This window comes from Entelurus aequoreus, linkage group LG09, assembly GCF_033978785.1.
Source record: "Entelurus aequoreus isolate RoL-2023_Sb linkage group LG09, RoL_Eaeq_v1.1, whole genome shotgun sequence".
In the NCBI taxonomy this organism is placed as follows: domain Eukaryota; kingdom Metazoa; phylum Chordata; class Actinopteri; order Syngnathiformes; family Syngnathidae; genus Entelurus; species Entelurus aequoreus.
The window spans coordinates 6,605,244-6,627,307 of NC_084739.1; the positions used below are offsets into that span (position 1 = coordinate 6,605,244).

Sequence of the window (22,064 nt, forward strand, 5' to 3'; positions counted from 1 at the left end):
GAATTATTTTTTTTTAATGACAGAAAAACCTCTAAATCAAATTCCCCCCCCCCCAAAATGATAGTAGATGTCCACGTATTTCATATTTATACTCAAAATAGTAAGCGTAGCTTGGGTGAAATCCATCGGTTTTTTTACGTTTTAGTAATGCTCAGATTTAATATTGATTTTTATTTCAGAAAAAAAATATTTAAATTACAGAAAAACCTCTAAAATAAATGTTAAATGATAAATGATAGTATACGTCCACTTATTTCATATTTATACTCCAAATAGTAAGAGTAGTTTGGGTGAAATCCATCTGTTTTTTTACGTTTTAGTGATGCTCAAACTTAATATTGATTTTATTCCAGAAAAAAATAATTTAAATTACAGAAAAACCTCTAAAATAAAAAAAATTCCCCCAAAATGATAGTAGACGTCCACTTATTTCATATTTACACTCCAAATAGTAAGAGTAGCTTGGGTGAAATCCATCTGTTTTTTTTACATTTTAGTAATGCTCAGACTTAATATTGATTTTTATTTCGGAAAAAAAAAAATTAAATTACAGAAAAACCTCTAAAATCATTTTTTTCCCCCAAAATGATAGTAGACGTCCACTTATTTCATATTTATACTCCAAATAGTAAGAGTAGCTTGGGTGAAATCCATCTGTTTTTTTACGTTTTAGTAATGCTCAGATTTAATATTGATTTTTATTTCAGAAAAAAAAAAAAATTACAGAAAAACCTCTAAAATCTATTTTTTCCCCCCAAAATGATAGTAATTGTTCACCTATTTCATATTTATACTCAAAATAGTAAGAGTAGCTTGGGTGAAATCTATCTGTTTTTTTACGTTTTAGTAATGCTCAAACTTAATATTGATTTTTATTCCAGAAAAAAATTATTTAAATTACAGAAAAACCTCTAAAATAAATGTTTTCCCCAAAAATGATAGTAGACGTCCACTTATTTCATATTTATACTCCAAATAGTAAGAGTAGCTTGGGTGAAATCCATCTGGTTTTTTTACATTTTAGTAATGCTCAGACTTAATATTGATTTTTATTCCAGAAAAAACTAATTTAAATTACAGAAAAACCTCTAAAATAAAAAAAATTCCCCCCAAATTATAGTAGACGTCCACTTATTTCATATTTATACTCAAAATAATAAGAGTAGCTTGGGTGAAATCCATCTGTTTTTTTACGTTTTGTTATGCTCAGACTTAATATTGATTTTTATTTCGGAAAACAATCATTTAAATTACAGAAAAACCTCTAAAATTAAAAAAAATCCCCCAAAATGATAGTAGACGTCCACTTATTTCATATTTATACTCAAAATAGTAAGAGTAGTTTCAGTGAAATCCATCTGTTTTTTTTACATTTTAGTAATGCTCAGACTTAATATTGATTTTATTCCAGAAAACAATTATTTAAATTACAGAAAAACCTCTAAAATAAAAAAAATTCCCCCCAAATTATAGTAGACGTCCACTTATTTCATATTTATACTCAAAATAATAAGAGTAGCTTGGGTGAAATCCATCTGTTTTTTTACGTTTTGTTATGCTCAGACTTAATATTGATTTTTATTTCGGAAAACAATAATTTAAATTACAGAAAAACCTCTAAAATTAAAAAAAATCCCCCAAAATGATAGTAGACGTCCACTTATTTCATATTTATACTCAAAATAGTAAGAGTAGTTTCAGTGAAATCCATCTGTTTTTTTTACATTTTAGTAATGCTCAGACTTAATATTGATTTTATTCCAGAAAAAAATTATTTAAATTACAGAAAAACCTCTAAAATAAAAAAAATTCCCCCCAAATTATAGTAGACGTCCACTTATTTCATATTTATACTCAAAATAATAAGAGTAGCTTGGGTGAAATCCATCTGTTTTTTTACGTTTTGTTATGCTCAGACTTAATATTGATTTTTATTTCGGAAAACAATAATTTAAATTACAGAAAAACCTCTAAAATCGATTTTTTTTTTTCCCCCCAAAATGATAGTAGACGTCCACTTATTTCATATTTATACTCCAAATAGTAAGAGTAGCTTGGGTGAAATCCATCTGTTTTTTTTACGTTTTACTAATGTTCAGACTTAATATTGATTTTTATTTCAGAAAAAAATTATTGAAATTACAGAAAAACCTCTAAAATATACCCCCCCCCCCCCAAAAAAAAAAGATAGTAATGCTCAAACTTAATATTGATTTTTATTTCAGAAAAAAAAAAATTTAATTACAAAAAAAATATCTAAAATCATTTTTTTCCCCCAAAATGATAGTAGACGTCTACGTATTTCATATTTATACTCAAAATAGTGAGAGTAGTTTGGGTGAAATTTTTTTTTTTTTTACGTTTTAGTAATGCTCAGACTTAATATTGATTTTTATTCCAGAAAAAACTAATTTAAATTACAGAAAAACCTCTAAAATAAAAAAATTCCCCCAAAATGATAGTAGACATCCACTTATTTCATATTTATTTCGTTTTTCATCCACTTATATTATAATGATATGAGAAATGATCCGTTCCAGGGTCAAGCTGTCACCATCCTAAAGTATGTAACATTCAACCAACATAATACAAAAATACAACAGTGTTATTTTTTTCTTGTCACACAATAAAAGAAAGTGAACCACTGTTATTAGTGAAATAATAAAACACTCATTTTCATATTTTTTAATGGCTCCTTCTTTTGAAATAAATGCATTTTATATGTAGAATGCAGAATGTTTTTCAGTAGATTAAAGGAGATTTTCAAAACCTCTGTCATACCTCACGTTGACATTCCATGGTGCATCTGCTTCACTGCATGTTCGCAGGCACTTCTCCTTCCTGTTTTGTTTATATCGCGCACTAAATGCCGTGTGGCCGACATATTAAGTGCACCTTTGTATTAAGAAGATAATCAAGGAGAAGTTTACAGTATTGTCTAAAAGCATGCACATATTGTTATGATAAAGTTTTTTGTAAGTGGTAAAAGCGCTTAAAGGTCCCATATTATATTATTTTTAACAGTTTCAATCAATCAATCAATCAATTCCTTTATTGTCATTTTCATAACAACAAAATTGATTGATTGATTGAAAATTATGCATAAATTAAACTAGTTTGTGGTGAAAATGATGCATAAATTAAACTAGTTTGTGGTGGAAATTATGCATACATTAAACTAGTTTGTGGTGGAAATGATGCATACATTAAACTAGTTTGTGGTGGAAATGATGCATAAATTAAACTAGTTTGTGGTGAAAATGATGCATACATTAAACTAGTTTGTGGTGGAAATGATGCATATATTAAACTAGTTTGTGGTGGAAATGATGCATGAATTAAACTAGTTTGTGGTGAAAATTATGCATACATTAAACTAGTTTGTGGTGGAAATGATGCATACATTAAACTAGTTTGTGGTGGAAATGATGCATACATTAAATTAGTTTGTGGTGAAAATGATGCATACATTAAACTAGTTTGTGGTGGAAATGATGCAAACATTAAACTAGTTTGTGGTGAAAATGATGCATACATGAAACTAGTTTGTGGTGAAAATGATGCATAAAATAAACTAGTTTGTGGTGAAAATGATGCATACATTAAACTAGTTTGTGGTGAAAATGATGCATACATTAAACTAGTTTGTGGTGGGAATGATGCATACATTAAACTAGTTTGTGGTGAAAATGATGCATACATTAAACTAGTTTGTGGTGGAAATGATGAATACATTAAACTAGTTTGTGGTGGAAATTATGCATACATTAAACTAGTTTGTGGTGAAAATGATGCATACATTAAACTAGTTTGTGGTGGAAATGATGCATACATTAAACTAGTTTGTGGTGAAAATGATGCATACATTAAACTAGTTTGTGGTGAAAATGATGCATACATTAAACTAGTTTGTGGTGGAAATGATGCAAACATTAAACTAGTTTGTGGTGGAAATGATGCATACATTAAACTACTTTGTGGTGGAAATGATGCATACATTAAACTAGTTTGTGGTGGGAATGATGCATACATTAAACTAGTTTGTGGTGGAAATGATGCATACATTAAACTAGTTTGTGGTGGAAATGATGCATAAATTAAACTAGTTTGTGGTGGAAATTATGCATACATTAAACTAGTTTGTGGTGGAAATGATGCATATATTAAACTAGTTTGTGGTGGAAATGATGCATGTATTAAACTAGTTAGTGGTGGAAATTATGCATAAATTAAACTAGTTTGTGGTGGAAATGATGCATACATTAAACTAGTTTGTGGTGGAAATTATGCATAAATTAAACTAGTTTGTGGTGGAAATGATGCATGTATTAAACTAGTTTGTGGTGGAAATTATGCATAAATTAAACTAGTTTGTGGTGGAAATTATGCATACATTAAACTAGTTTGTGGTGGAAATGATGCATAAATTAAACTAGTTTGTGGTGGAAATGATGCATAAATTAAACTAGTTTGTGGTGGAAATAATGCAAACATTAAACTAGTTTGTGGTGGAAATTATGCATTTATTAAACTACTTTGTGGTGGAAATGATGCATACATTAAACTAGTTTGTGGTGGAAATTATGCATACATTAAACTAGTTTGTGGTGAAAATGATGCATACATTAAACTAGTTTGTGGTGGAAATTATGCATGAATTAAACTAGTTTGTGGTGGAAATGATGCATACATTAAACTAGTTTGTGGTGAAAATGATGCATACATTAAACTAGTTTGTGGTGAAAATGATGCATACATTAAACTAGTTTGTGGTGGAAATGATGCATACATTAAACTAGTTTGTGGTGGAAATGATGCATGAATTAAACTAGTTTGTGGTGGAAATGATGCATACATTAAACTAGTTTGTGGTGAAAATGATGCATACATTAAACTAGTTTGTGGTGGAAATGATGCATACATTAAACTAGTTTGTGGTGGAAATGATGCATACATTAAACTAGTTTGTGGTGGAAATGATGCATACATTAAACTAGTTGTTTTAGGCAACGAGAAATTAGACAGTTTAAAAGTACTTATATTAACACGCGGTTTTGTGTGTGTGGATCTAATACTAATGTTAATGAGTACTGCCAAGAAGCGCTATTGTGCATTTTATCCACTTTTCTTATAGAAAATAAAATAAAATACACTTGTCCAATGTAATAGATGCCATACTGTATGTCACATTAAAAAAAACCTACTCCTAATTAAAGATTAGGAGTAGGTTTGCCAACATTTTTTCTTTTGCGTCTTTATTTGTGTGAAAGGAGAACAAATACCCAGAACCCCTTGCAGCACTAACTCTTCCGGGACGCTACAATATACAACCCCGCTACTCCCAACCCCGCCCACCTCAACCTCCTCATGCTCTCTCAGGGAGAGCATGTCCCAAATTCCAAGTTGATGTTTTGAACACATGGCAGTGCCATGTTGGCATTTTTTTCCATAACTTGAGTTGATTTATTTGAGTTGATTTATTTTGGAAAACCTTGTTACATTGTTTAATGTTAATTTAATTAATTTAATTAATTTAATTAATTTAATTAATTTAATTAATTTAATTTAATTTAATGTTACATTGTTTAATGCATCCAGCGGGGCATCACAACAAAATTAGGCATAATAATGTGTTAATGCCACGACTGTATATATCGGTATCGGTTGATATCAGAATCGGTAATTAAGAGTTGGGGAATATCGGATATCGGCAAAAAAAAATATTATCGGACATCTCTACAAACCACCCATGCCAGTTTTTCTAATGGGGAAAAAACTGCACTTCTAAATGTTCAATAAATATATATTTTTTGTATTTGTTTAACTATTTAGGATAATGAAGTTATTGAACATCTAACTACAATGGCTAAAAATACTACAGTAATGACAATGTGTTAATTGCGTTTAAAACTTGCACTATATTATATCTTATGATTACATTAGTGCATCATTTGGTCAAAGTTAATGTAAACATTGAAATTATTCCGCATTATCTGTCAAATGCTTACAATTGTGTCTGTACAGACTATTGTATGATCTGCTGTAGAACATAAGGCATTGCATTTAAGTTGCATTAAAAGGCATTACATTCCATTTGCTGGTAGCTGCAGAAACCCTGTACAACTTATGCTAGGTGAAGTGAAGTGAATTATAGTTATGCACTGCAAAAAGTCAGTGTTCAAAAACAAGAAGAAAAAAAAATACAAAAATGAGGGGTATTTTATTTGAACGAAGCAAATTATCTGCCAATAGAACAAGAAAATTCGGCTTGTCAAGACTTTCCAAAACAAGTAAAATTAGCTAACCTCAATGAACCCAAAAATACCTTAAAATAAGTATATTCTCACTTTTCTTGGTAGAAAAAAAAGAGACCTTTCTGCTCAATATGTTGAAAAATATTCTTAAATTAAGTAAATGCTAGTGCCATTATCTCATACTTGCCAACCCTCCCGTTTTTCCCGGGCGCCTCTCCCAATAACCTCCCGGCAGAAATTGTCTCCCGACAAACTCCCGGTATTCAGCCGGAGCTGGAGGCCACGCCCCCTCCAGCTCAATGCGGACCTGAGTGGGGACGGCCTGTTCTCACGTCCGCTTTCCCACAATATAAACAGCTTGCCTGCTCAATGACGTCATAACTGTAGAATGATCGAGGGCGAGTTCTTGGTTTCTTATGAGGGTTTATTGTTAGGCAGTTTCATTAACGTCCTCCCAGCGCGGTAACAACACACAACAACAGCAGTCACGTTTAGTCTACCGTAAAGCAGTTCGTCTGCCGTAAACAGCAATGTTGTGACACTCTTAAACAGGACAATACTGCCATCTACTGGATAGCCTCCAGAACACTGAAATTCAAGTATTTCTTTTATTTGTATGTATAATAAAAAATAAAAAAAATTAAAAAAAAAAAAATATATATATATATGTATATATATATATATATATATATATATATATATATATATATATATATATATATATATATATATATATATATATATATATATATATATATATATATATATATATATATATATATATATATATATATATATATAGCTAGAATTCACTGAAAGTCAAGTATTCCACACACATATATATATATATATATATATATATATATATATATATATATATATATATATATATATATATAATATATATATATATATATATATATATATATATATATATATATATATGTATGTCTTAATTAGATTATCCAAAAAATAGTGCTCAATACCGTGGTAGAGCGTAATATGTATGTGTGGGAAAAAAATCACCAGACTATTTCATCTCTACAGGCCTGTTTCATGAGGGGTTTACCTCAATCCTCAGGAGATTTAAATCTCCTGAGAATTGAGGTAAACCCCTCATGAAACAGGCCTGTAGAGATGAAATAGTCTGGTGATTTTTCCCCCACACATATATATATATATATGTATATTTTATTATACATATAAATAAAAGAAATGAAATGAAATACTTGAGTTGGTGAATTCTAGCTTAAATATATTCCCCTCTTAACCACGCCCCAACCACACACCCCGCCCCACCCCCGACCACGCCCCCCACCTCCCGGTATCGGAGGTCTCAAGGTTGGCAAGTATGTATTATCTTGACATAATGATATGCGCTCGGCATCATGATTTTTTTTTTTTCATGCTTGAAGTAAGAAATTATTACTTTAAAAGAGTAGTTTTATACTTGTGAGTGTTGATGACACAGCTTTGCAACAGTTGATATTCTAGTTTCAAGCATGTTTTACTCAATATAGGTCATAACATCTCAGCAACAAGCTGTAATATCTTACTGAGATCATTTAGGACCAAAACACTTAAAACAAGTAAAACACTCTAACATAAAATCTGCTTAGTGAGAAGAATTATCTTACCAGACAGAAAATAAGCAAATATCACCCTTATTTGAGATATTTCATCTTACTTAGATTTCAGTAAAAACCCAATATCTAAGTTACATTTAAACCAGTGGGGTAAAGTGTCTTGCCCAAGGACACAACGGAAGTGACTAGGATGGCGGGAAGTGGGGATTGAACCTGCAACCCTGAAGTTGCTGGCACGGCCACTCTACCAACCGAGCTATGCCGCCCCCACAGGTGAGCCTTTATTCATACAATGTGTCATACATCCTTCATGATGTCTGTAAAAACCTCAACTCAAAAAGTGCCAGTTCAAATAAAATACCCCTAATTTTTGCATTTTTTTTTTCTTGTTTTTGAACACTGACTTTTCGCAGTGCACCAACAAGTGAATTATTTTTTTCCCCCTCCGCTAGTTGCTCATAAACAGGCTCCAGAGAAACATATCGCTGGTACTATATTTAGCATAATAGGGGACCTTTAAAAGCATGTAAAAATGACGTTTGTTTGTTGTGCGTGTAGTGGTCTGTCCCTTGTGTATTTTGCTGTGTAACTACGGCTTACTTACAGTAGATTACTCACCTCTCTCTCTGAAGTGCAACAAGGATGAATAGAATGGGTCCAGGTATGCAAGTTAACCATTCTGCATGACTTAGCAACTTCTGGGGTTACCGATCATAACTGCGTCCCCTTCTCCCCGTGGACGTTGTTATGATGTGCAGGGGCGGGGAGTTTGCTTTATTTCTCCTTCTTCACTGCAACCGACATGTCTCAGTTGAAAATGTGTTGCTGCTGCTGCTGCTCTCCCCTCCCCTCGCTCACCCACAATGCATGAGGTTGATCAGCACCTTTTTATGAACTCCCTTTGCAAATGGTTGTTTTGGCCTGCCTTTTATCGCTCGTTTTCTTTTTCTTTCTTTTTGTGTAACTTTGCATCGGTCTGTGTGAGTTTGCTCATATTTCCCTCCTGCAAAGTCCTGTTCCCGATACATGGCGGACAACACGCTTTCTTTACATGCACTTGTAAAGAACATAATGTCCCGATGTCCCTTTGGGACAGAGGACCCTATTGTATTTCTAGCGTTTTATTATTATACCGCCGTCTCTTTGAGCTGTAATTTGACGCCCTTAACATGCTTCAAAACTCACCAAATTGGACACACACATCAGGACTGGCGAAAATTGCGATCTAATCCAAAAAACCAAACCCCAAAACTCAAAATTGCGCTCTAGCGCCCCCTAGGAAGAAAACACAGACAAAACTGCCTCTAACTCCCAGTAGGAATGTCGTAGAGACATGAAACAAATACACTACCGTTCAGAAGTTTGGGGTCACCCAAACAATTTTGTGGAATAGACTTCATTTCTAAGAACAAGAATAGACTGTCGAGTTTCAGATGTATATGTATATATGCATATAGATACACATATGTACAAACACACATATATATTTCCATATGTGTATACAAATATACATACATATATACATATACACATACATACATATGTGTATACATAAATACACACATACATATATACATACATACATACATATGTGTATATAAATATATATATATATATATATATATATATATATATATATATATATATATATATATATATATATATATACACGTATATATATATATATATATATATATATATATATATATATATATATATATATATATATATATATATATATATACACTACCGTTCAAAAGTTTGGGGTCACCCAAACAATTTTGTGGAATAGACTTCATTTCTAAGAACAAGAATAGACTGTCGAGTTTCAGATGTATATGTATATATGCATATAGATACACATATGTACATACACACATATATATTTCCATATGTGTATACAAATATACATACATATATATATATATACACATACATACATATGTGTATACATATATACACACATACATATATACATACATACATATGTGTATATATATATATATATATATATATATATATATATATATATATATATATATATATATATATATATATATATATATATATATATATATATATATATATATATATATATATATACACTACCGTTCAAAAGTTTGGGGTCACCCAAACAATTTTGTGGAATAGCCTTCATTTCTAAGAACAAGAATAGACTGTCGAGTTTCAGACGAAAGTTCTCTTTTTCTGGCCATTTTGAGCGTTTAATTGACCCCACAAATGTGATGCTCCATAAACTCAATCTGCTCAAAGGGAAGGTCAGTTTTGTAGCTTCTGTAACGAGCTAAACTGTTTTCAGATGTGTGAGCATGATTGCACAAGGGTTTTCTAATCATCAATTAGCCTTCTGAGCCAATGAGCAAACACATTGTACCATTAGAACACTGGAGTGATAGTTGCTGGAAATGGGCCTCTATACACCTATGTAGATATTGCACCAAAAACCAGACATTTGCAGCTAGAATAGTCATTTACCACATTAGCAATGTATAGAGTGTATTTCTTTCAAGTTAAGACTAGTTTAAAGTTATCTTCATTGAAAAGTACAGTGCTTTTCCTTCAAAAATAAGGACATTTCAATGTGACCCCAAACTTTTGAACGGTAGTGTACCTCTATGTAGGTTTCACTTAGACCTATATTTCATACACTGACAACCCCCAGCAAAAATCAACAGGAAGTTTGCAATTCCCCCTTCAAAACAAAAGTTGAGTAAAAACAGTCACCTTTTTTCAAACATTATCTCCTCTGAGCGCGTTTGTCGTGTCGGCTTCAAACTAGCACAGGAGAGAGATTGAACCCTTCTGATTAAAAGTTAATGAAAGAGTTTTAATTACTGCTCCGGTTTGGATTTTATGAGCCTTCAAAGTCGGTCCCGTCCATCGCTGCCTGCAGCTTTAATTTTTGTTTGTGATAGAGTGATTGGAGCACATACTGGTTGGTCACAAAAAAACTTTCATGAAGTTTGGGTCTTTCATGAATTTATTATGGGTCTACTGAAAATGTGAGCAAATGTGCTGGGTCAAAAGTATACATACAGCAATGTTAATATTTGCTTACATGTCCCTTGGCAAGTTTCACTGCAATAAGGCACTTTTGGTAGCCATCCACAAGCTTCTGCTTGAATCTGTGACCACTCCTCTTGACAAAATTGGTGCAGTTCGGCTAAATTTGTTGGTTTTCTGACATGGACTTGTTTCTTCAGCATTGTCCACACATTTAAGTCAGGACTTTGGGAAGGCCATTCTAAAACCTTAATTCTAGCCTGATTTAGCCATTCCTTTACCACTTTTGACATGTGTTTGGGGGTCAGTGTCTTGTTGGAACACCCCGCCCAAGACCCAACCTCCGGGCTGATGATGTTAGGTTTTCCTGAAGAATTTGGAGGTAATCATCCTTTTTCATTGTCCCATTTACTCTCTGTAAAGCACCAGTTCCATTGGCAGCAAAACAGGCCCAGAGCATAATACTACCACCACCATGCTTGACGGTAGGCATGCTGTTTCTGGGATTAAAGGCCTCACCTTTTCACCTCCAAACATATTGCTGGGTATTGTGGCCAAACAACTCGATTTTTGTTTCAGCTGACATCACAAGGACCCAACCTCCGGGTTGATGATGTTAGGTTCTGTGGTCAGATAAAACAAAAATTGAGCTATTTGGCCACAATACCCAGCAATATGTTTGGAGGAGAAAAGGTGAGGCCTTTAATCCCAGGAACACCATTACCACCGTCAAGCATGGTGGTGGTAGTATTATGCTCTCGGCATGTTTGGCTGCTAATGGAACTGATTTTTGGTAGCCATTCACAAGCTTCTGCTTGAAATTTTGACCACTCCTCTTGACAAAATTGGTGCAGTTCAACTACATTTGTTGGTTTTCTGACATGGACTTGTTTCTTCAGCATTGTCCACACGTTTAAGTCAGCTTCTGGCTACCACTCCTCTTGACAAAATTGGTACAGTTCAGCTTAATGTGTTGGTTTCCAAACAGCTCAATTTGTGTTCCATCCGACATCACATGGACAAAGATACCATCAAATCTACAGTTATTTTTTACAGTGCATTACAGTAAACGGGAAAAAAACGGTACCGCTGTTATTTTTCACGCTAAAATTCTGGCGACGGAGCTGCCAGTTTACCATAAAATCTACAGTCATTTAAATAACAGTAAAAATAACAGTTTTTTACAATCTACGGTAACTAATTACATTAAAAAATACACAAAATGTAGATTTTACATCAATAAAAAAAAACTGGTAGCTCAACTGTCAGAATTTTACTGTAAAAATAAAAATACTACCGTTTTTTTATATATTTTGACAAAAATGCACTGCAAAAACCGATGATTTTACGTCAATTAAAAAAACTGGCAGCTGGGTGCCTAGAATTTTATAGTGAAAATTAAAAAGCACCATTTTTTCATTAACTGTAAGGGACTGTAAAAACAATGACTCTTGATTTTATGTAAAAATAACAGTTGTATCATTTTTTCATCTATAGAACTGTAAAAAAACTAACAAAATCAGTAGATTTCTGGAGGAAAATGTCTGTGGTCAGATGGAACAAAAATGGAGCTGTTTGGCCACAATACCCAGCAATATGTTCGGAGGAGAAAAGGTGAGGCCTTTAATCCCAGGAACACCACACCTACCGTCAAGCATGGTGGTGGTAGTATTATGCTCTGGGGCCTGTTTTGCTGCCAATGGAACTGGTGCTTTACAGAGAGTAAATGGGACAATGAAAAAGGAGGATTACCTCCAAATTCTTCAGGACAACCTAAAATCATCAGCCCGGAGGTTGGGTCTTGGGCGCAGTTGGGTGTTCCAACAGGACAACGACCCCAAACACACGTCAAAAGTGGTAAAGGAATAGCTAAATCAGGCTAGAATGAAGGTTTTAGAATGGCCTGACTTAAACGTGTGGACAATGCTGAAGAAACAAGTCCATCTCAGAAAACCAACAAATGTAGTTGAACTGCACCAATTTTGTCAAGAGGAGTGGTCACAAATTCAACCAGAAGCTTATGGATGGCTGCCAAAAATCAGTTCCATTGGCAGCAAAACAGGCCCGGAGCATAATACTACCACCACCATGCTTGACGGTAGGCATGGTGTTCCTGGGATTCCTCCTCCAAATCCAAACGGTAGCACGAATCACAACGCCGTCTTCAACTTTTAATCAAAAGGGTTCAATCTCTCTCCTGTAGCAGTTTGAAGCCGAAACGACAAACGCGCTCGGAGGAGATAATGTTTGATGTTTGGTGACCGGTTTTAACAAAAATGTTGTTTTGAAGGAGAGATAGCAAACTTCCTGTTGATTTTTGCTGAAGGATGTCGATCTAAGAAATGTAGGTCTAGGTGAGACCTACATAGAGGTATTTGTTTCATGTCTCTAAGACGTTCCTACCGGAAGTTACAAGCCATTTTGTCTGTGCTTTCCTCCGAGGAGCAGTTTTTTCTCTGTTTTATTCAAAAATTGTGCTAGAGCACAATTTTGAGTTTTGGGGTTCGGTTTTTTTTTTTTTAGATCGCAATTTCCACCAGTCCCGATGTGTGTGAGAAGTTTGGTGAGTTTTGAAGTATTCTAAGGGGGTCAAATTACAGCTCAAAGACGCAAAAATGAGTTTTTTTTTAGTACATTTTTGTCTTAAATGGGAAATTGCCAACTTCCTGTTGGTTTTTGCCCGAGAATGTGAAATTATGAAATGTAGGTCTAAGTCAGACCTACATAGAGCTTTTTGTTTCATGTCTCTACAACCTTCCTAGTGGGAGTTACAGGCAGTTTGTTTTTGTTTTTTCCTAGGGGGCGCCTAGCTAACCTAGCTAGCTGGCTGGCTAACTGACCCGATTTCGGAGCAAAATCTGATGCTAACATTGAAAACGTGTCTGTTATTATAGCCAAGGATGCTAATGCTAGTAGAGTTTTCATCACGGAGATCCATAATAGGTGTGGTGGTTGAAAGGTATGGCATGTATCTAAATCACGGCATCTTTTAGGAGCGTTTAAAAGTCCGAATCAGAACAATTTTCTGCTTTGTCACTTTTATAAGCTGAGATTGTTTAAATTTGATATGTTTAAATTCACTTTTAGTGCGGTAAACAAACTAAAAGTTGCCTCCCAACATCCTTCGACGTTTGGAGATAGCAACTTAGCTTGGTTAGCATGTCGCGGCGCTAGCAAGTTCTGCCTCTCGTACGGTTTATTCCATTGAACCCCTTTTTGTCGGGACTTTTTAGGGTCCGCCCTGTACCCTGTACAAAGGACTCCCTCAGGGAGTCCTTTGTACTGGTTACAAAGGAACCTATTGTTATTGTAAGGTTTTATTATTATTTTTTTATTATTATTATTTTACCGACCCCACAAAGAACGCTAATTTGAGCCACTTAACATGCTCCAAAACTCACCAAATTTGACACACAAGTCAGAACCTGCGAAAATTTCAACAAAATAACAAAACCAAACCCCAAAAATAAAAATTGCGCTCTAGCGCCCCCTAGGAAAAAATAAAAACAAACTGCCTGTAACTCCCACTAGGAAGGTCGTAGAGACATGAAACAAAAACCTCTATGTAGGTCAGACTTAGACCTACATTTCATAATTTTACATCCTCGGGCAAAAACCAACAGGAAGTTGGCAATTTCCCCTTCAAGACAAAATTGTACTAAAAAAACTCGTTTTTGCCTCTTTGAGCTGTAATTTGACCCCCTTAAAATACTTCAAAACTCACCAAACTTCTCACACACATCGGGACTGGTAGAAATTGCGATCTCAAAAAATAACCAAACCCCAAAACTCAAAATTGTGCTCTAGAGCAATTTTTAAATAAAACAGAGAAAAAACTGCTTTTTAGAGGAAAACTCAGACAAAACTGCTTATAACTTCCAGTAGGAACGTCTTAGAGACATGAAACAACTCCCAGCACGAATATCGTAGAGACACGAAACAAAAACCTCTATGTAGGTCTCACTCAGGACTACCACTGGACAAAAGTATTGGGACACCTAGGACTAGCACCTGCCAAAAGGGGGACCCGACCAACGCTGCTTGCAGCTTTAATTGTCGTTTGTTTCGCGAAATATTCAAAACGACTAGCGTGATATCGGTGTGGCTGAAGGTGTGACGTCTGCTCACTACGAGAGACGTCGAGTCTGCGCCGACTCTTTCACAATAAAAGGTCCAACATTGACCCAATTACTTCATTTTTTAGAGACCCGACAAGATGCTAACCGAGCTAGCTGGTTAATCGAGCCGATTTCTGACCAAAATCTGACGTTACTCTGAATAAAACTGATTTAGTGAGACAAGTGTCTGTTAGCATAGCCAAGGATGCTAATGCTAGCGCAGTTTTCATCAGGTGGTAGAGCGCAATTTTGATTTTTGGGTTTTTTTATTTTTTATTTTATGGAATTTTTCGCAGGTCCTGATGTGTGTGTCAAATTTGGTGAGTTTTGAAGCATGTTAAGTGGGTCAAATTAGCGTTTTCTGTGGCGGCGGAATAATAATAATAAACATTACAAATTCAATAGGTTCCTTTATACAGGGTACAGGCGGACCCTAAAAAGAACCAAACTTCATGAATGTTTTTTGTGACCAACAAGTATGTGCTCCAATCACTCTATCACAAAAAAACAAGAGTTGTAGAAATAATTGGAAACTCAAGACAGCCATGACATTATGTTCTTTACAAGTGCATGTCAACTTTTGACCACGACCGTAGGTCAGATTGATTTATATCCTCCCGACGCAGCCAAAGTGCGACCTCATCCCGTCGCCGCCGGTCACACTAAGACTGACCCATTTTAAGCATTAAATTGGACAGGGTATGATCCCTCCCTCCTAAACCTGGGCACCTGATGTGCTGCTTCCAGGGCCACAAAAAAAATGACCGTATCGGCTGGAGAGATGGCAGACATCTCGCTCAACCCCCGGGGGCGTGACACGACTTTCGTGCTAACGCCGCACACTTCACACTTACGCACGTCGTGCTCCACATAGCCAAGTTGAAATTCGAGTTTGTCCAACTTTTGCCGAAAGGAAGGGACACCCAGAGGTAAATGACAGCGGGGAAATTATTCAAACGGCCCCATTTCTGGGGAAGGTTAATCGTTTTTGCAATGCAGTCTGCTGAAAATGATGGAAAGCGCCACCACTGCAAAAACTGAAATCTAAGTAAGATGAAATATCTCAAATAAGGGTGATATTTGCTTATTTTCTGTCTGATAAGATAATTATTAGGGATGTCCGATAATGGCTTTTTGCCGATATCCGATATTCCGATATTGTCCAACTCTTTAATTACCGATACCGATATCAACCGATATATGCAGTCGTGGAATTAACACATTATTATGCCTAACTTGGACAACCAGGTATGGTGAAGATAAGGTACTTTTTAAAAAAAATTAGTAAAATAAGATAAATAAATTGAAAACATTTTCTTGAATAAAAAAGAAAGTACAACAATATAAAAACAGTTACATAGAAACTAGTAATGAATGAAAATTAGTCAAATTAACTGTTAAAGGTTTGCACTATTAGTGGACCAGCAGCACGCACAATCATGTGTGCTTACGGACTGTATCCCTTGCAGACTGTATTGATATATATTGATATATAATGTAGGAACCAGAATATTAATAACAGAAAGAAATGGGGGGAGGGAGGTTTTTTGGGTTGGTGCACTAATTTTAAGTGTATCTTGTGTTTTTTATGTTGATTTAATAAAAAAATAAAATAAAATAACGATACCGATAATAAAAAAACGATACCGATAATTTCCGATATTACATTTTAACGCATATATCGGCCGATAATATCGGCAGGCCGATATTATCGGACATCCCTAATAATTATTCTCACTAAGCAGATTTTATGTTAGAGTGTTTTACTTGTTTTAAGTGTTTTGGCCCTAAATTATCTCTCGCAGGTAAGAAATATATTCTTAACTGCTTCCTTTCCATTAAGAAAAATAAACTAGTTTTTAGTATAAGTTTGCTGATTTCAAAAAATGTAATGCCGAGCGCATATGATGTCAAGATGATGGCACTTGCATTCACTTAATTTAAGAATATTTCTCAACATATTGAAAAAATATTCTCAATATGTTGAGAAAAAATAAGCCAGTTTTTAGTATAAGTTGGCTGGTTTCAAGAAATGTAATGCCTACTGCATATCATTATGTCAAGATAATGGCACTTGCATTTACTTAATTTAAGAATATTTTTCAACATATTGAGAAAAAAGGACTGTTTTTTTTTTCTATCAAGAAAAGTGCACTTGTTATTAATGAGAATATACTTATTTTAAGCTATTTTTGGGTTCGTTGTGTCAATACGTGGTCCTTGGGGTGTTGTGTTTTCCCGGAATGCAAAGGAAAGTTGGCGCGGGCAAGGCGTGAATGTGAGTACATATTTATTAAAATACTAACAAACTACACAAAAGGCGCACACAATGGCGGAGAACAAACTTGACTAATGAAAACAAAAGACTAGCACGAAGGCGATTAACTATGAACATGAAACAAAAGCACTTACTGTGGCATGGCATGAAGCATGAACTATACTAAACAGGAATCTCATGGGTAGCAGAGGTAGTATGGGTGGATAGGATAGATAATGTCACCAGGCCGATCAGCAGAAACAGACAGTGTTAAATAGCAGTGACATGATTAGTGACAGGTGTGCGAGTGCAAAGCGTGAGACAGGTGCGTGACATGACAGGTGAAAAACGAATGGGTTGCTATGGTGACAAAACAAACAAGAGTGCACAAAGAGTCCAAAAACAAAACCGAACATGACTAAAACAAAAACATGATCAACAGACACGACACATTGAGGTTAGCTAATTTTACTCGTTTTGGAAAGTCTTGACAAGCCAAATTTTTTTGTTCTATTGGCAGATAATTTTGCTTGGTTCAAGTAAAATACCCCAAATTTTTGTATTTTTTTTCTTGTTTTTGAACAAGAAAAAAATTGTTACGTTTCATGTGTCAGTTAAACCGCGACAAATGTGACTATATGAATCCCCTTCCCACTGTGAATACCACAGAAGTTCTCAGATTTTTTACTAGGAATCAAACCTTTGCTTAATTGTTGCTATAATTTAAGGATGGGATGTGCATGTTTTTTGGCCGAACATAGCTTCATAATAAAACATGTTTCCATTGTTTTTATTTTGAAGGACAGACAGGGGAAACCCAAACAATCAGATTACTCTCTGTTCAAAAGTCTAAATGATCCGAAAGTGAAGATACAGGGTTTTCGCCACTTAGGCTAGTTCCACACTTGTATGCCGAGTTTTAAACATGGATGCAATACAAAAACTGAACTCTAAACAAGATTAAGTACCTAAAATCAACGTTTTTTTTCAGGTTGTCACGATCCGATATTGATATCGGTCCATCGGCAAAAAGACGATTGTATCCGCTTGCATCTAAAATCTCCGATACAAGCAGTCCCGCAGCCTGTTTACTTGTGCAAAGATAATCTAATTGTCCTCCAATACGATCACAAGGTCTTTGCTTGTATTTTATGTAAACATGGTAGGCTATAGGCTACTAGGGGCTAGCAGCTACACAACAGCTAAGCACACAATAGCACACAAGCTAGACATACATACCAAGTAATCCTTCAGTGAACAAAATTGCCGTCTGAAACATAACATTAGTCAATATAAACAAGTATCAAATGATTATAGTTGTATATAACAAATACAAAGTCTGTAAGGTAGAACAAAACATTTACCACTCCACTTCTAACTTAAAGACAGCATAAGTCCATTCCTGACGGTTTTTAACAAATACTACCATTTTTCTCTGGGTATCGTATTGGATCAATATTGGTATCGGACAATACGCAATATTTGTTTCGTAGTTTTAGAAATTTTAAAAAGCTGTATCGTGAATCCTGCACTCGAAATTTAGTTTTCATCAGGGAGCGAGAACATCACGATCAACAGCAAAAACTGAAACCTAAGCAAGATTAAATACCTAAAATCAAAGTCCATCCATACAATTTTTTTGACGAACAAGATATATTTTTCTTACTATGTTAGACCAGTTTGTTTACCTTAAGTAAAATGTGGAAAAATCACGTTAAAAAGGCAAAATAAGAACAGGAAAAGCTGACCTGTCCAAACTGGTAAGAATGATTTACTACCAAATGATTACATGGTCTAAGATAGAAAGTACCTGTAAGAAAACAATCTTGTCTGTAAAAAAAAAAAATCTACTTTGATTTAAACAATTTTTAATCTTGTTTAAGATTTCAGATTTAGAATTATACAACAGTTAAGTCAAACTACATGAAACCACATTTATCGTTTGACCATCACAAACCTGGAAGAGACCATGAATGCTTGCTAAAATATGACTAAATAATACAATAAAACTTGTTTTTAATTGGTTGTTCAGCAACATGCTTTTTAACAGGATATGTCGGAAATCCGATCTAATTATTACTTTATGTTAAAAAGTCGTAAAAAGTGCCTGGTAAGAAAATCTTAGTCACGATTAAAACATGTCTACCTTTTCAAGATTTCGGTGTGAACTGAACATTTGTTGGCTATCAAAAGCTATTTCGCTGATCAGAAGACTAATCAGCTGACTTTTTCGTAAAGCGCATTTTTGAAATTAAATATAAAAAAAATTTCTTTGACCCTAATTCACAAAATTTATTTGTAGACACTTCACCAATAGAGCAGGTCCTCATTACATACAGTAAAGAAACCAACTGAAGCACTTTGGCGACAGAGACAAGGAATAACTTACTGTCTCAATAACTACAGTAGATGAATTATTCCTAATAAATTCAGGTTAAATACATCAGATAGTTTCGCCCAAAAAATGTCCTCATTTACACACAAACTTTGTCTTTCTTGTAGTTGCAGTTTTCGAAAAGCTCAGTTTTTAAGAACAAACAACAACTCTTGGGGAATCTAATAGATTGCAACTGGACTGTTCAGTTTGTCTTCGAAAACACTTCGTCTCTCATCTGTTCATGCTTGTAGACTGATAGCATTGGTCAGACTGAGTCTATGAGCAATGGTTAGACTAAATCTGACCAATCTAAGTCTATGAGCATTGTTTAGACCAGATCTGATCAATCTAAGTCTACGAGCGTTGTTTGGACTAGATCCCGACCAATCTAAGTCTATGACTTGGTTCGACTAGATCCCGACCAATGTAAGTCTATGAGCATTGGTCAAACTAGATCTAACCAGTCTAAATCGATGAGCATTGGTCAAACTAGATCTGACCAATCTAAGTCTATGAGCATTGGTCAGACGAGATCGGACCAAGTCAAATCATAGACTTCGATTTGATCAATCAAAGTCTATGCGCATTGGTCGGATCCAAGTCTATGAGCATTTGTCAGACTAGATCGGACGAAATCAGATCATCGACTTTGATTTGATCAATCAAAGTATATGCGCATTGGTCAGATCTAAGTCGATGAGCATTGGTCAGGCTAGATGTGACCAATGGACAGGTCTTCTAAGACAAACTGAACAGTCCAGTTGTGATTGAATGCCCTGAGAATAGAATGATCTGGACGAATGACAACATCCATTGACAGATGACTAAAACAGAAGTTTGCATGTGAACCTGAGCGGCATAAAATAATCCTACGAGTAAAACTGAAGTTGTTTTCTTCGATGCTAACAGTGGTCTTTGCTTCCCTGTGTGTCGCCCCTTCAGAAAAGAAATGGTTTACAGATGAAGCGGACAACGCCTACCCACGGAACATTCAGATCAAGCCCATGAGCACTCACATGGTCAACCAAGTCAACCAATACAAATCCACCAGTAGTCTGATTCCACCAATCAGAGAAGTCGAAGATGAATGCTGAACCCTTTTGAACTGCTCTTGTTTTCACGGGCACCGTTGGAGGAGCGTTGAGGAATCGAAGAACTGACAGGTCGGGACCTCCTATGTGTATATCTTTAATGTTACTTCCATGCTCTTTGGACATTGTTTTATTTATTGATGTATCCATAGAGATGTACATAATGACAATCAAACACGCATTGTACAGACCCTCCTCCCCCTCCTTAGCACTTTTTGGAATTATTATTAATTTAGGATTGGAGAGCGACGAGGATGAAAAGAAGAAAAAGAACAACCAAGGAAGGAGAAGAAAGCCAGTACTTCCTGTAACTCTTTGCAATAGTTTGTTTGTGACCCGACTCCACTGAGGCTCTAAAGAGGATGAGGGTTGCATCGTCAGGACCCAAAGATCCAAGCGGACTCTTCCAAGCAGCTGGGCTCATTTCGTTTCTCCATCCTGTGTACTTCTGTTCTATTTGCACTAAAACCAAGTTCCCCGCCAAGGAACTGTGGGTCTCGGATTGGAGACAAGACGGGATCCCTAACTATTAGTAAGCTCTTATCATCTTTCATGGACATGCTTTCATTCGGCGGGCGGGCTTGTCTGGAGTTAGCTCAGAAAGACCTTGCATCCGTACCTGAACCCAACCTTGTTTGAACGAGCAGCAGCAGAGATCACAGAGTTGATGAAAAGAAAGGCCACGTATCGCGTAAAAGTGGGCATGAAGCGGGTCCTCCTTTGACCGCACCGGACTGCCTGGCACGGGGTTGGCGCGGAGGCTTGGATGTTCTCCGTTGTCAATCCAGATGTTTAAAAAAAAAAGACTCTCAGGAGTTAAGCTGCTCTGCGAACGGTTCAAACCTGGTTGGGTGGAAGATGCAATGCCAATCAAGGACAGCTGTGGGGTTTTAGTTTTGTCTACACGAGCTAGTGGTTTTCAAAGTGGAGCCGTACCTCAACTTAAGTGTTTCTCGGTTAATTGCTATGGTTGCAAGCAAAAATCTGAGATACCAGCATTCCCGCCGTTAGTTGACGTAGCGAATGGCACAGGGAACTTGCTAAGAGCGACCCTAGAACAACGGGTGTTGCTAACAACACATTTGTGTTCCAAACACTGGAGCTAAGAACATGAGTCTGAAGGACAGTGCTGAGAAGAAGCCGCAACGTTGATTTGAGATACAAGAGTTCTGAGTTAAGAGCTCAGTCGCAGAACCAAATAACCACGTAAGTTGAGGTGCTACGAGAAAATGGTGTTTAGGAAATGAAAATCAATCAATCTAGCCTTTAAACATGACCGACGTTAGCTTAGCGACATGTTTTTCAGGTTGCACTTTGAAAACCGCTGGTCGAAAACTCTTTGCACATGACTACGATT

General features: G+C 35.4%; 1 protein-coding gene across 1 annotated transcript in view; it reads left to right on the forward strand.

The window, feature by feature from the left end:
* LOC133657833 (calcium-activated potassium channel subunit alpha-1a-like) overlaps positions 1 to 21,174 on the forward strand; it is a 217,402-nt gene extending 196,228 nt beyond the window's left edge. The window contains exons 17-18 of the mRNA XM_062059616.1: positions 8,473 to 8,501; positions 20,559 to 21,174. Of these exons, the coding sequence (XP_061915600.1) occupies positions 8,473 to 8,501; positions 20,559 to 20,710 (181 nt within the window). The 3' untranslated portion in view covers positions 20,711 to 21,174. The remainder of the gene's footprint in view (positions 1 to 8,472; positions 8,502 to 20,558) is intronic.
* Positions 21,175 to 22,064: the final 890 nt, after the last annotated feature.